This window comes from Phaeoacremonium minimum, assembly GCF_000392275.1.
Source record: "Phaeoacremonium minimum UCRPA7 unplaced genomic scaffold PA7_03_scaffold_7, whole genome shotgun sequence".
NCBI classification, from domain to species: domain Eukaryota; kingdom Fungi; phylum Ascomycota; class Sordariomycetes; order Togniniales; family Togniniaceae; genus Phaeoacremonium; species Phaeoacremonium minimum.
In genome coordinates, this window is record NW_006920914.1 from 1 (window position 1) to 16738 (window position 16738).

Consider the following 16738-nt stretch of genomic DNA (forward strand, 5'->3'; position numbering starts at 1 on the left):
TGTATTACTACTCTCGAAAAATCTTATCTTGCCAGCTCAAACTATCAGATCATCAGCCTTAATGATATTCTTACAATTAGCAAGATTTTCATTTATGAAGGAGCCATACAGTTGTCAGAGGAGTCGTAATTACACACCTAGCTGATAGAGTTACTCGGCCTTTCTTGAATAAATTGTCTACTATGGTGTTTGTTTCATCAGTCACATCCTCGATTGACTATCTTTGAAGGGTGAATCACTCAGAAAGGCTTTCTAGAAAACTTAGCGTGACGTCTATAGGTGCGACTTTCTCTATAAAACAGATTGGCCTGATGTGATGCTTATGTCAACACTATTTGTGATGGGGATCATGCTGCTACTGGTGACAGGCTTTGTGCACCATCTTAAAATCTTGAAAATTTCGAGGCATTCTCAAAATACTTTGAACGATTCTGCACAAGAGTTGGACGATCCCACATATGTGAGTGTCATTTGTTATCAAAACATGTGCAAGGGGTTTCATTGACTTCCAAGATAATAGTTTGGTCCAAGGTTTCACTTGAGACCAGATGATCTACGCTCTCAAAAGATATCCTGTTCATGCGCGCATGGAAGACAATTACCTTGGTGGCTCTCAAGTTCACCTGAACGAAAGATCGAAGGCTGTCAGCCAAGACCAAACGTTGACACACTGCATAGTAGTTTTCATCGCCGGTTCCGGATACCATGTCACGTTCCTCAGGTTTCCTCTATTACTTCAAGTGACTACTTTGCTACATACTCCTTCTAAAAAAATTTAAGAAACCACACATTCGTAGACCGTATAGAAACCAAAATGGCCGCAGTCACCGAAATGTCTCAGTTAGGCATGCACGTGTGTAGATCACCAAGGGTCCACGACTCCATATAAACTGAAAGTGGTTAGTTTAACGAGGGCATCGAAGAGCTGAAGTCTGGATATAGTAAAGCTTCTACACAACATGAGCGCTGAATACTCCTTTTCTGCGGCGTCAGATCATGAATGTTCGTATTAGCAAATACCAGATGCATACCTAACCGCAGGCCCATCGTTATTGACATAGACAACGCAAATGTAAGCGAGCCAAAAGGACGCTTTCTCACTTGAATCCGACTCATTGTGAAAAATTAATTAGCTCTGATCTTCGTAGGAAAAGTGTTGTCCAATGATTAAGGCTATCGGGTCGATCTGAGGTGCTATGTACCTACGGACCGGACCGCAGCATACATGAGATTAAACAGAGCTAAGCATATTGACATCTGCTGATGCCGAGATATTCCAAACCAGTTTATCAGCTATGTCCCAACCAGAGCAGCTGAAAGATTGATGAAAATTTCGTCGATCCCTATTTCTCTCCTTTTCCATGAAGAATGGCGGGTGCTGAAGCTATAAGACTCGGTCACCTCTGCCCTCAAAATCAATTCAAGCATTCCGATTTGTCCCTACTCAACCCATTCATTGTATACTTTGGCGTTTCACTAGAAGCGAAAACTCGACAGCACGATGTGAGAAGTCTCGGCAACTCTACAAGTTTCTTCAGACAGAGGCTTACTCGTATTGCGCAGGTTATTCCACCACGTTCTGTGCCTCCCTGGCATTGCCCTGGCGCTCTCAACAATGGCCGCAGCTTGGCCTCATAGCGAAGCTTGCCGTGGTGCCTGGCCTGGTATGTACACTACCAACTCCTCTCCTGTAACTCCACTATCTAACAGATCTGCACAACAGCCGAACCTTGCGCGTACATTGCTGGTCACGCTCTCGTCGCAGGCATTTGCGAGAGCTCATGCGACAGTAGCGATTGTGTGAACGGCTTGGTCTGTCGTCCGCGTCGTTGGATCCGTCACTGCGAGGGTTGCGGCGCCGGCAACAGTTGGGGTCGTGGATACTCGAGCGATTACGGGCCGACTACTTTCTGAATCGGACCCTTGCCTTTCTACGAGACTATAACCGAAACAGTGCAGTTGGATAGGAGGAAGACATGGGTGGGAGAGCAGTGATGGAATGTCTGGCGAAAGAGCCTCTGACTTTCTGTTGAGCGGCTTGCTCCAGGACTCAACTGAACAGTAACTTTCGTGACACAGTTTCAATAGTTCTTCTGCCTTCACGGAGGCAAGGCGGTATTTGTACTGGTCTAGAAGATCAGGTGAGCCATAACGATCTGATGCACTCGAATATGTAGCTTCGGTCTGGATGGTAAGCCTGTTCTTTGGTAGGAACACTTTGGAATTCAAAGTGGCTTTCATTTTATTGATTTGATAATCAATTGGGACGATCAAGTTTGACTGCCTTAACGCTTTCCTTCCAGATCATGCCATTGTAGTTATGTGACAGGTTTCTGTTACACACAAGAATCAATCAAGATACTTAGTCAAAAATCTCTTTATGCTCAGTTTGCCTCTCTTTGCTTACAGTGAATAGACAGACTATTGTAAAGCTCATTAACCCATAGCTAGCTGGAAACGTATTCGAGAGTCATAATGTCTTTTGTATCCTATGTAAACATCAAAGTCATTGAAAAGGAGCATATCCTCCAATAGTATTGAGATGAGCCAGTACAGTCGTATCTCGTCTGCCGCTTGAATTTGAGGGGTTATGACATTTCCTTATTACCCAACATCAATGTGAACCCCGTTCATAATGCTGAGGATATTTCATCGTCCGTTTTGCCTTTCTTATCCGTATCTTCTGTCTTTGACAAGGCGGCTAGTGCTACCTTCCTCTGCAACCACCATCTGGGCCGCCCCGTCATTTGACTCTCTGATCTTTACCGTTTGACGCCAAGTATCCCACTTTTCAATACCAGCTCCAGTATTCATCATTGCTGCCGGTGGCCTTGATAGCAATGCAAGTGTCAATAGTTCACCAGTTCCGCCCCAAGCACCAGTCGACCAGCCCGGCCCACAAGTGCGAAATACTGTAGTATAGAATGCGTACAGAACGACAACACCAGCGTGAATAAGCAAGACGCATATGCCGAAGCGAACCGTAGTACTCCTAAAGCCGTAGCCCCATCCATATCTTTCAACCTTCCAGGTGATCGGAGTCCAGCCATCAACTCTAGACGTATTCAGGTTGACTGGATCTGCTTGCGAAATACCCGCTTGCTGATATAGTTCGACAGTACTGACCGTCCCGTTTCCGTTATCATGTAGATTGAGGCTAAGGTCTGACATGTATGATACACGGCTCAGGCCATCGGCAACTACAAAGGACAGAATTGTAGCCACGGTGTTTGCGATCTCGTCGTGCATCCTGGCGAGTTCGCTGAGATTGTAGTGGGCCGGGTAAAAGCCTCTAAATATCCCATCAACACCATCCAGCGTACCTGAGGTCAAGTATGGCTGGAATAGAGCAGTAATCGCAGTCGTGTCGTTGACCCAATCACTGCCGCCGTCAATAACTGGCCCAACGGGGAGATTCAGCTGATCTGCAAAGCCAGGGGAAATGGGAATGTTGCGGTTGGTCAGACCCCAGGGAATCTGTCCGTCGTCCAATGGTATTCCCGAGTAATAATCTTCTAATACAGAAAGGTCTGATATATTACTCTGCACGACATTGTCCGTCTGAGGGTCCAGTATTGGGAAAACTCCTGCCCATCTCGCATCTATCATGCAGGGAATGACGAGGGCATCTTGGAATGTCACATTCGTTCCATTTCTGTAGGTCACAGTAACAGGCTCCGGAACAGTGAGGACTGCTCCTAAAGAAGGGATGGCGTCTGGGAACCAAGCGGCTACGTCGACCCAGGTGAAATTTGTCGTGTTTAACTCAGTCCTCGTATAATTCCAATATGGCTCCGGCAATTCCCATCCCGTAGTATTTCGATACCAATCAATGTCTTTGTCTGAGTCCATGACAGTACTAAAGTTTCTCATACCTTGCGTCTCAAATTGGGGGATATTTCCTCTCGACTCGGCATAAGTGCTATCCCGCCGGAGATTGCGAGCTGTTGTGTATGAATACACAGAACACTGAACCTGAACAAAAGGCGCGAAGACATTATCCTCAGAAGGGAAGAAACGTGGACGAGTGGCGTTGTTCACCTCGCCAACGTCATGTGTGTTGATGTAGTTCCAGAACGCGCCGACAAGCGCAGCCACTGAAGAGTGTAACGTTGTCGCAACCGCTACACTCTCATCACTAGAGAGTTCCAGCGTTGAGATTAAGTCTCTTCTCACGTCAGAGATTGGCTCCTGAATACTGATTTTCGACTCTATGCCTGCAAGAGCATAGCTCTGTGACCAACCCATGATATCCTTGTATCCGCCCCCAGGACAGATTCTCGACATGGAATCATTGCTCCATGATCGGTCATTGCATTGCACATCACCACTACCCAAAGACGTCGGGAAGACAAGATCCCTTGGGTATGTTATATAGGATGTCATAGCCTCGCCATTGTAGGGCTGTGAGATAGGCCACCAATCCAAATTAGAGATTATCGCTATCGCAGATGACGGTCCCGCCATGTTACAGTACACGACAACTGCTGCGAAAGCCAGACCCATAAGGAAATCATGCGGCTTAGTGAAGGATGCAAAGAAGCTTTTTGAGAACAGCCAGTCCACTGACCCAGTTGGGTATGCTCCTGTGAGAAGTCCGAAAGGCAATCCGTGGCCAAGGAGCCGCAGCCTGACAAAATGCAGGACAATAGCGGACAATGACCCGACAATAAAGATCTCATGTAATTTGGCAGCAAATTGGAGGGCGTTCATGCTTTCTTGCTGTTTCAATCCGAAGAGAAACCATTTGCTCCGCCAGTTATCCTCATCGGCCCAGTAGATGTTTCGGAAGCTGAGTTGCACGATGCCAGCGGTGGCACCCACGGCAAGGGCATGAATAAGCCACGATACTGACTTGAGACTATGAAAAAATCCTGATTCCAGAGCCACTTTTCGAGATTCACTCGAGAAAGCATTGTTCCCGCCATCGCCGACATGAACTGTATGGGGATGCGGTGTTTCGGATTCAAGATAGTAGCCGTAATCAGCTGGACTGTTCATAGCCTCGTTCTTCGAGTTAGTCGACTTCATGTTTGTAAGTGGCGAGCATGAAACATAAATTTGTCTGTGAATATCTGAATATTTGTACACCACCACAATCAACTACTTTTAGACAATGATGGCATATACAGCAGGTTCCGGGTCGAAGAATCACCGTTGAAGAGCTGTGCAAGAGACCTCCAAGTGACTCGTTTGCGATCACATAACCTCGAGGGTTCTGCTCCTCATTTATGTCAGCAGAACAGTCACAACTTATAGGACAGCCTTGTCTCCAAAGTACTCCTGTTACCATAAATGGAATAGTGCATGCATTGTCAGTCTGCAAAGCTGTTCAGCTTGTTGGGGGCTGAAAATTATCTTGGCACCCGGTTTAGAGAGCCTTATCAGAAGTTCACTACATGTCCCACCGGAAGAACTTAATTGCTAGATATGTTCATAGAAGGAAGTCACTACTCGCCGAATGGCGATGGTAACTATAGTTAGTGGCAGGGATTGAGCAAGCCAGCACCTGCCAGTATTATGGAAGACTAAACATCTCACACTGCATGACCCATCGCATTGAGATATTTTCTTGGTTGAGCTATGGAGATAAATAAGATGGGCAAATGGGGTTGTGAAATATGAAGACTTCGTCAGCAAGAAGGCCCTCGTCCACGCTTTCCCGGAGTCGACCGTCGTTGTCGTCATCTTCTTGTCAGGTCTATTAAACTGAGCGGAGTCGACAACGCCATCATCATCCCCGGTGAGATCTCGAATCGAGATGTGCTGATGCCGTCGCCGCTTCCATATTGGCCTCCCTCGCCTGCGCCGGCGTTGCTGTGCCCATTTTGCCCAGTCTGGAGACAGTATTAGTCCACACACGATGACTAGAAGACAAAGTTACTTATGGCAGTTTCCGGGCTGACGTCTCTGTACCCCGCTATCATCTCGTCGGCTACGAGGCTTGGGCAACTTGCTTACATTGAAAAGAGCCTCAGGTCTTACAAGAAATATATCTCAAGAGGTTGTCCGAGCACCCTAGGTTCTCATTTAGGCTACAAATGGCCAATATGAGCCGCATTGACGAGGCTGATCTTCGTCTTTATGGTGCCTGAAAAGGAGATATTGAGAATTCCTCCGATCATGTCTACCTGGCGCTGAAATATGAACCCGAGCAACTTCCGGGTGTTCCTGTCCGGAAAGAGTGCGGACAGCGCGTTGCAGGTCTACCCTTGCTTGCCAAGGACTAAGGTGCAGGTTCGATTTGCCTCATTCCTATCAAGTCAACGTAACGAGTCAGGGACCGAAGGCAGTAAAGGGCCAAGCAATCCAAGGGACAGGTACGTAGTAGCGAAACTGGTGATGTATTGGTGGTGGTGGTGCTACCGTAAGGTAGGAAGTAAGTAGGCCTACGGACGGGGTCATGTGAGTGACCCAACAATTCCCGTGATATTGTTCGAAAGACTAGAATTTATTGCGTTGATTGGGAGATCGCCGTTGCTCAAGTCAGCTACCATGCTTGCAGATGAAAGCTCCTATATTTGGCGGAGTTTCAGCTCCTAGGCATATCCGTTGGTGGTGGGATCCTAAGATGAGCCTGACCTTCCACGCGCTTGTCTTCTCTGCGGTCATTGTGTTTACTGTCGTGTTCCCACCGCTACACGACCTGCTAAGTTTCACGTATTGTAAGGCTCATGTCCGGGGAATAGGATAGTATCACAGGCTTCGACTAGCTACGCTTTATGTAGGCTTCCTGAAGCTATGCTGTGCATTCGTAATGTATTGTTGTTGTCTAGCTAAACTATGCATCTTCCAGAAGTGACAAGCTAAGTAGGAGCTTAGGTGGAGCTAGTGGCAGGCTTATATAAGCCGTTTGTCTGTCCTTCATCCTCACAACACGTATAACTTCCTTCATCCTCACAACACGTATAACTTCCTCCATCCTGGATGCTTTTGCAACAAGATGGTCTGGCTTTAGTGGTAGCTGAGGAGGGGCGCTGTTTTGGACTTCTGCAAATTGATAATTTGATCTCGTCATCTCGAGACCCCTTACTTCTCAAGATGGCCCCGAACATGCTAGGCCTCCGGAGTTGTTTGTTGTGCACCATTCTCGAAGATGATTCACGCCAGCAAGACATGGCACTTGGGGTTGTGATGCCCATGTCTGCTACAGAAATGGCAATTCTGCGTCGCTATTCAGTAGCTTTGTGGCCGATGTAGGTTCTTGACTCTCACTTTGTGTCTTGGGTAGCGTATAGCCTCGCTTATTGTTACCAGTCAGTTTTCTGCCATTTTCAGAATCTCTGGAGCTGAATACTTACTCTACATGCTTGTCGGTGAAACCATAACATAAGAGGCGAACCCGGGAGTGAAAAGTTTTAGGTAGTCCTGGGACAATTTCATCGAGAAATTGTGGACCATACGGTTCGAAGTCATCCAGGTATATGCTGGATGTACACCGAAGGGGGAAGTACGCTTTTCCCAATCCCATTCAGTTTTCAAGAATGGAACACCCGATCTATGATGGAAATCAGGAGGGTTTAGTGAAATTTATAGAAAACCTTGCGATGCTTTCTTCGTCGTCGCTTTCGAAATACAGTATATAGAAATGTCCACGGAGGCAGCAATGCTTCACTGGACTCGACTTTGTCATGACCAGACCACTGTGTATCCATTGCCCCATCACTGCAGCTGCCTGGGATAGGGGAACAGTCTCGGCGGTGTGTGAGAACTGTGTTCGCAACTCGGCATCGAACTCGGTCTGGAAGAGTGTTTGCTGTTGTCATATGAGATCGCTGGCTGCCGATTTCTGTATCCCATGGAATACCTTCACGTCGAACATGGAACCAAACTTTTGGAGGATCTCTTGCTGAGCGGCTGGTGATGATCGTAGCCGGGGACACGACGAGTGTTGTGATAACTGGCGCAATGAGTGTCGGCCATGCTTCGATGGCCTCACTCCTCTCGGCCTTGGCAAAGAGTATGTGGTACTATATAACGGAAACGAGCAAAAAGGTCACCGTCTTCCGGTCCCGTTGTCGTTTGCGGCTAGGTTTCTCTTCAGTGGCCACAATTTTTATAGTGGCCATTAAGTCAGCTTTCTGCAGAGGGAAAGTGATAAGTGTCTGAAAGACCAGGTTAAAGCCTCTTCATAGAACACGTATCGGTGGTAGGCATTTGGAGTTAATTATATAAACTCAAAAAAAAAAAACCCCCCCCGAAAAAAAGAAGTTAATATGACTTAATAATTGATCCCAGCTATCACGTCAACATACGTCTGGGACCATAAGGCAGTAAGGGGCCAGGTAATCCAAGGGACAAGTATGTGGTAGCGAAAGTGGTGATGTATCAGTGTTAGCAGTGGTGGAGGAGCTATCATAAGGTGGGAAGTCAGTAGGCCTACGGAGGGGTCCACGTGAGTGCCCCAACACCAGCACTTATAGGAAGAAGAATAAGGTCAGCGCGAACACTGGAGGCTGGCGACCATCGCCTGATTACTTAAGAGTTAAATATATAAGATGGAAGGCAACCAATTGCATAGGATGATGAGAGGAGCTGGCAACGTTCAACTTCTTATAGTTTGCCCACGTCTCTACTTGATCATCAATTTTGAACTACAAACTTATGGTTACCCATGCTTGCCCTCAGTGACTTCCAACCCCTGCATTGTCATACTTGCAACAACCAGAAATGACTACCAAAGATTGGCTGTCTGTTAGTCCTGTTTGATTACTTGATATGGCTGTGAATATGTAGCAAACTTATTAGTGACGTGCTTAACTCAGGAGTTTCTTGTCAATGCTTGAGATGTTTCCACTGTTTCCATGATGAAGCATTTGAGTTTCCCGGCCAAGTATTACTGTAATAGCTCCTGAATCTTGCCGTCAGGATCGTCAGAACCCTCGCCGCCTGAACAGGCGCTAAACCGCCGCTAAGCAGGACGGGCACAGGCTGGCCACCGGGTGCCCCACGAACATACCTAGGTAGTTTAGCCCAGTTAGCAGTGCTCTGCAACCGTCAGAGATCTGCTACAAGAGTTGTCAACTCTTCGCGAGGGCTATAACAAGGTGTCATTTTGGACGACTCTAACTCACAACTAAACACAGACGGTCTCCTTTCTGTCACCATATGTCCATACAACGGGAATTGTCATCAAGAAACTAGCATAGTAGATCAATACTATGCTATCACCAGAGCTCTCTGTGACTTGAAAGCTTAGCAAGCTAAACTCTATAGAAGAAGATGCAAATTTGAAAAAGAAAAAGCTACTATGAGAGAACCCAATAGTGGCTTAACAGCGCAGTAGAGGATCAAGTATTAGCTACGATCTAACTAAAGAGAGGAAAAGGAAAGAAAGAAAGAAAGAGTAAATATGCTCGCGCACTATATTGTAACGATCCTTCCAGTCTGTAAGGCTAGGGAAAAGCCTTATAGTAGCTGGAGCGCGAGGGTGTCGCCTGTCAGGCGACACTGCTGAATCTTTTGGTTCATTTGGCGTAACGGTCACTCGCGCACGCAGCGTTACAAAGAATTAGTACAGACAGCGAGACAGTATGGCCACATACTCAGACCATGGTCAAGGGTAGTTTTTGACCACACAGCGACATGGCGGCGATGGGTAGGTAAGGTACCTGGAGTCCATCTACTTCATTGTAAGCCTAGAGATGAAGAAACTAGCTCTTTAGCTTTTAATAATATAGTTTGATTCTATAATTACTAGGATCTCTAAGATTACGATCACCTTATGTGTTATATTACTCAAGTGCCCCTCGACCTATCTTAGGACATGAACCTAAAGGACCTTTAGTTACCTATCGAAGTACCTGAAAGAAGGATTTTTACAAGAAGGATATGCTTGATACATATAGATGAACGCAATTTAAGTATTCGGACATGTTGCCGGTGAATATTGTAAACCCAATTGAATAATACTGGACAGGACTCGTCACAACTTACGTGCCAATATACCTAAGTGATAAATATGCAATAGTGCCGCTTGCTATGTGAAGTTTCAATATAATCCTTACGCACCATCAAGTCTAACAAGTCGCTAATTTTCTAACGCCCTTTCTGGTGGGCCCTTATACCGGAGAAAAGTCAGGCCCAAGAGATTGTCGCCGTCTTCTGGATGGTGACGTTTGCACACTACTTATGGACGGTGACGTTTGCATCCCAGTATCGGCGGTTGAGATGTTCGGCTTTGTCTTATCGTCCATGCCGACCAGAAGCCTTTCCACCAAAATTATCATAGCATGCAGAACTCTAAATGACTCCTTTGCTTTAGGGCTAGATGTTACTCGCTTCAGTTTCAAAATGAAATACTCTGTCTCCAGATAAGTGTTTAATAGGGGAATTGCCAGAGATTAGACTGACCGATGAACGCTCGAAAGCACTCCAAAGCTGTCGATCCGAGCAGCACCAGGGCCACGACCTGTCCAAACCCCCAGGTATTCTCGGAATCTCCCGAGAGGTATTCTACATTCGAAGTCCGAAGGGTGAAAAGCATGTAACTATGAAGTGGATACTGGAACAGAGCGATCACAAGAACTAAGAATCGCTGGTCCAGGGCGGGGCTGAGCCATTCTAGCAGATTATCAATCTTGGCCACACTCCCTTCCCATCGAGGCTTTTGACGGAGCTTCCCGATGACCCACGGGAAAGGATAGCCCCCTAATACCGTCAACCCAATGCCAAGACAGTCAAGAGAGAGATTCCAGATTGTGGCGTAAGAAGCAGAAAAGTTCCTCTTGGAATTTCTGGGCTGATCCTGAGCCTCTACTGGTAGTAGGTATAAGTCGAGAATCAATGGTGCAAGGGACGATATTGCCGTCTGAGCCGACAATCCCAAACTCAGGAAGAACCAGACACTGGTAAGTGCGAGGTAGATTGTGTCCACGTAAGGATGCAGTGCTTTTGTGCTCGACATCCTATAGGCGTTGTAGCAGTGCCCGGGAATTTCATCGTCCCATGATTTTAGTTTCAGGCCAAACAAGATGACGAACCCGAGGTAGAGGACCATGAAAACGCCCAAGAGTATAAGTCGATACAGCGATCCGGCTGCTGTTCCGGACACCATAACGAGCGCAGCACATGCTGACACACTGGGAGAAGCAATTTAGTTTGTTGTCTCGCTGTTTGTAGGCCGCATCTTACCCCGTAAAGTTGACGGCATCGTAGACTATATGATAATGATATAGATTGAGAAGGTTGCTTTGTGCGAACGCACCAATCAACAACGCAATGCCTTTTCCCTGTTAGCTTTATCGCTTCTTGCAACAGCGACAAACTCGTAAAAGGCGTATGTGGCCAACCATTTAAAGTCTGAATATCACTGATTGTTGCTAGCAGCCGTCTGATGAGCTTGCTCTTGACCTCCATGTCATGTCGCCTAGTCCCTGACATCCAGTATGTAACTGGGGCTCCTGGCTGTTCAGTATGAGAAGATGCGCGCTTGATAGGAGAAGTCAGAATCCCAAATCGGCTGGTAGCCAACCACCATTTGGATATATAGGTCTCCCCTAGAGGGAGTTCCAGTACCATGGACCAGATCGACAGGATGAACGACAAGCCCCCCTGCATCACGAATGAGAGGATAATCTAGCACGTGTTAGATAGATACCTAGCTGAGGGGTGACGGATCTTTCGAGGGCAGGCAGTGACTGACCCCCAGGCCTGCGATATCGGCATTTGAACTGCCAACATCTCGGCACGGCATTGCGGACACGAGAACCGTATCTAGTCAGTCGGTCAGTCAGTCAGTCAGATAACGAGGGACGGCCAAGAAAATTTATGATATTGATATCGATCAGCGAGGATGCATGGGTAGCAGTCCTCTTGTTGGCAAAGCCCCCGATATTGGAAGGACGAGGCTTTGATTTCGGCAATTGATAGGAGTGCCGCACAACACTTTACTACACGTGCCGCAACCTTACGGGTGCTGCACTTTTTCGCGCTTTTGGCTCGAATTGGGCCTGTCAGTGTTCGCGGACGGACAGAAGAATTCTGCCGCAAGCTCTGCCAGCTGGCCACCAAAAGTACAGCTGTCGTCCGTTCGCGTCGCATCGCGACATCTTCGGTTAGACAAACGGTACACCTCGCAGGAGTACATTATAATGCTTTCACCAAATCCAAATGGCGCCAATATTAGCCGTCGCCGAAATACAATTAGCGCAACCGCTGGCTCTAACCCCACATAATCGCCGCCTTCGTCCAGCAACTTAGCGTAGTCGTCAAACATTTCGATTGTCAGTCTCGAAACACGTCTGAATGGCACGGATGATATTGGTCAGGTCTCTGAAGGATGGCTCAGTCGGCATTATGCCTCTCTGCCTAGGCCTTACGACTCGGCGGGCAAAAATATACCAGGCATCCAGTGGCGGAAATCAGACATCTACTTTCGGGACGACTATCGCACCTCTACCCATCAACCAAGCTAGCTCTTATAGCATGTTGATACCCTGATGCCAGACCCAGCCGAATCTATACGAGAATGGCAACATACGAGCTAATGACGCCGTGACTCTTATCCGGCGCTCTTGTCTCGCTTAGCAGAGCCTGAGGCACTGTAGATTGCGAAACAGCCTGTGCTACTACCTATTCTCGCTGCCGTAGATCCATCAGTGTCTGTTACATAGTGAAATTATGACTGCCCTAAGCTTGGCCCGCCTCCCTGATATATATTATCGTACGGGAGCCTCTACCTCGCTTGCTTTCTCATTTATGTGGGCTGTGGTGTGGCGTTATCTGCTGTAGATTTCGAGACACTAGTTGAGCCAGATGAACGTTATGATGCCTACCTAAGTAGGATACGAAGGGAACGGACAAGGCCATCCATTTGTTCTTGGAAAACACTTGGCAATCTAGGTTACCATAGGTTAAACGACAGATATTCTAATAGCCTAAAGGCTTCGTAAATATCACAAAGCTGGGTTTGGGTTCGTTGGCCCCACGCATCTAAATGGATACAACACAGTCAAGAGGCCCTGGCAGAGGAATACGTGCATGGCAGCACCAGACCGCTGTTTCTCATGATCATCAGTCACCAGCGCTGCCTACCTAGATGTTGAGGTAGGATACAGTCGTTCGAAGTAATTGCTTGCTTCGCTCTTCTATCATCAGCTCTTGCATCAGGAGCGTCGCTCTGTCGTATCAAAGATACAAAGCAATGGTCTCAGGTGCTCAAGTACTGTTGCGATAGTAGTGGCACGACCACAGCAGTGCCCTAGTATCATACTATCTCAAAACGACGCCCCCGAGTCGATCCCCTCGCTTGTTCCGACCGCTAGGAGGGATAGCTGGGCCGAGTCAGCTGTGTGGCTATGTTTCCTATCTATAACTACCCAGGCTTCATCGAACCAGGTCCGTCAGAACACTAAAATCCTAAAGGCAGGCATCATGCCTATGCTGTGCTAGACCACGGGCAGCCGTCTGGTAGGACTAGTCGCTATATCTATGTCGTACTAGTCAATCACAAACACTCCTAAAATGACGTATACTCAAATATATGTAGTCAAGATCGCGAGCTACAACATCCTACGCTGTCCCAACTAGGACCCAATTTGTTCAAACTTTAATTCATTTGTCATGACTATGATGTGTAGCTATGAGTCCTCAATCACAGCCCCTCATACCCATGAATGCTAGAGCGATGCGCTCGATGCCATCTATGAAATGCCAATCCACCCGATTCCCAAAAACACCATTTGATACAGAGCCGCCAAAGCGGCACTCACCAGCCCGGTCTCATTCCGAAGGTGGCGGTGTAAACACGCTGGTATAAAATTCCCTCAACCTCTCACATTGCTCAAAATATGACGTCTCACAGTTCGCCTTGATGATCTCCTCCCACATGACCTTCTCCACATCGTACCCCGACATCTCGATAAGCTTATTATCATCGCCCCACATCCGCATCAGCTTGCCGTTCTCGTTCAACTCGGAAACAGTATCCACAGGGTCGTCCATCTTACGGAGATCGAGTTTCACTATATTGTGATGCAGGAACAGCCATCGCGCACGCTTCTCATTCTTGCCATCCTTTTCTTCCTTGTTGGCTTGGCCCTTATTTCGTTTCAACAGTTGTAAGTTATAGTCCTCGACTGGATCTGCTTGTTTCATCCCCGCTGTTCGGAAGTCCCCTTTGATCCACCTGCCAAGGAAGCCCATGGGCGTCTTGACATCGTAAAATGGCTTCCCTAGCACTGCTGCAGAGTGAAGGAACGTCTCTTTGTCACCCTCACCGTGCGCCCCCTGAGAAAATAGGGGATAATAGTAGTGCGGACCGTAAAAGTTGTAATACGAGGCCAGAATGATGCTCTCGGCATGTCTGCTCTTGTCGTACATCATAATCCCACTCTCTGAGCTCCGCCGGCTCTTAAGCGGCGGGGCTGTCAAATTGGCCAGATCGTAGAACACTGGCGACACCGTTGGCATCCAAAGATCAGGCCATGTCACGAGCCCATATGATTTGTAGGGATTATTGTCAAAGAGGTAATCCGGACTGTGTATCGGAAAGGCATCGGCGTCGAGGAACAGGATATCAGAGAACTCCGAGAAGATGATGGAGAACACTTTGAACTGGAACTTCTCCAGTTTTGGCATGTCGGGTGTGCTAGAGAAGACGTCGTCCATAATGAGACATCTCGCGTTCAACTTCGGTAATCGCTCGTCGCAAAGATGATGGTTGTAGTCCTCCGCCGAGTCCAGGAACAGCTCGACTGGCAAGTTGGACCCAGTTCGCCGTAGCATGAGGAGGGACGTTATAGCCATGCCAATGTACCTGCCTCCCGCCGTCATAACGATTCCCCGGGATCGCTTCTTGTAAGGCATCCTCGGTGCAAGATGTCCCACTGCCGCAGCAAACCGCTCATGAGCATTTTGCAGTCCTTCTCTATCGCTATCGTTGATGCGAATAATATCGGTCGGTTGAGAGCCGTCTGTGTAGGGTTTATTGGGATCCATATCCTCGTCCCTCGGCCGCCCTATGACCTGAACTGGCCCAGCCAAGGGCTTTGCGCCAACCAACTCATTGAGGAGGTCGCTCCAGAATATTTTCAGCTCAGGGCTTGGATATGCAGGATAACTGTCGTCTAATGATGTTGGTAAATGGACTGGTAGGTTCGGCGGTTGGGAGTGCACGTCCAACAGCCAGAAGGAGGTGATTAGAAAGGCGATGAAGAGGGCAAAGAGGGTTCGGGTAGAACACCTCCTGCCTCGATGCGGTGCTGCTAACATGATGTTGTTGCTGTGTCGGCTGTGGTAATCTAATGGTCGCGTGACAATATGATGAGGCCGCGGGGCATCTCAGTGCCTCTCTCCCACCGCAACGACGCCGAATGAGGTCAGAAGGAGCGACTGGCCGAGTGACGGCAGGAACAATGACGACGGCGGCGGCAACGGCGACGATGAAAGACAAACAAAAAGAAGCAGTGAACCGGGAGACAAAGAAGACACGGGAGGCGGACGGCAGCAAGAAACAGTGGCTGGATATGATGGGACGGGATGGGAAGGAACGTGGCCGCCCTCCCGCACCAGGCAGGAACAGAGCGGGCGAGCCAGGGAGATGGGATTTAAACGGCGAAGGCAAGAACGACCGATGATACGGTATATGGGATGGTATGTATGCAGGTGGTACCTGACTCAACCTAGCCCAAGAAAGAGACAGGGGCACTGGTATGGGGTGGTTCTGGCTTCGTAAAGAACTCGAGAGTAATTTGGTTGAAGGCAAGGGATGAAAGAAGACGCCAGGCCCAAGCAGAAGCTGAGAATCCTCTTCTCACCACACCTTGGCGGCTATTGGAGGGAAAAGTGTGAGTGTAAGTGACCAACAAGCAGGGCGCAGTCTGCCGAATGAGCGTCACGACTCTTCGTTTGTTGGCAGCGGGAGTAGGAGCAGGAGCAGGAATAACATCATAAGGAAGGAGCGTCTTGTACAGCCTGCCTTGCCTTACCCGACCTGACCTGACGAGACCAGACGAGACCTTCCTTACCTGGCTTGCCCTACCTTTTTAAGTTTATGACAGCTTGCCACGCTAGTTCAACTAGCTAACCCCCAAGGCAATGTAAGGTAGCAGCATTAGCAATGGCAGGAGCGATGGGAGTGGGTGCGCTGGCGGGCGGGTGAGGGAACGCAGGAACGAGCCGAACGAAACAAACGAGAGAACAAAGCAGTTGGCTCGCATCACGCATCACACATCACACCTGCACCTGTACCTGTACGACGCCCCGTCGCGGACAGCCGCAGGAAGCCCACGGGGCGCCCGGCTTAGGGTCAAACAGACGAGACGATGGCCACGTCCTACTCATTACGCACTCCATCTGGTCTCTTCTCGCCCTCTTCAGATCGCCCGCGCGCACACCCGCAGGGCAGACAATGCGACTCAGTAATGCCAGGGCATAGGCAGGGCTGGGCTGGGCTGGACTGTAACAAGGGATGAGAGAGGAAACGCCTGGAGACAGACAGGCATGCGATGGGGATTGAGATGGTCTGCCCGATGCCCCCACAACTGCGCCGGATACCCTTTAATGCTCCTTAGCTCAGGTCTTGGCAGTCGCGGAGCCAAAGTCAGTTTTGCGTGTTGGTCGTTGTCAGGGACCAGTCAGACCAGTCACGTCGAGCCAACCGCCCTGAAAGGCCGAATATGCGGGGCCCCTGTCGCTGCAAAGAGGCTACCATCGACTACTATGCAGTATGCCGTAGACGCCAGTGGTGCCACCGATTCGCTTTACGAGATACTCATAGGCTAGTTGGCGGCTCGCA

General features: G+C 48.5%; 1 protein-coding gene across 1 annotated transcript; it reads right to left on the minus strand.

The window, feature by feature from the left end:
- Positions 1-13722: 13722 nt before the first annotated feature.
- On the minus strand, positions 13723-14748 carry UCRPA7_99 (putative alpha- -mannosyltransferase protein; the record flags this gene model as incomplete). The annotated part of the gene is made up of 1 exon (XM_007912697.1): positions 13723-14748. One exon carries the CDS (start codon positions 14746-14748, stop codon positions 13723-13725), a length of 1026 nt encoding a protein of 341 aa, XP_007910888.1.
- Between the last annotated feature and the right edge of the window lie 1990 nt (positions 14749-16738).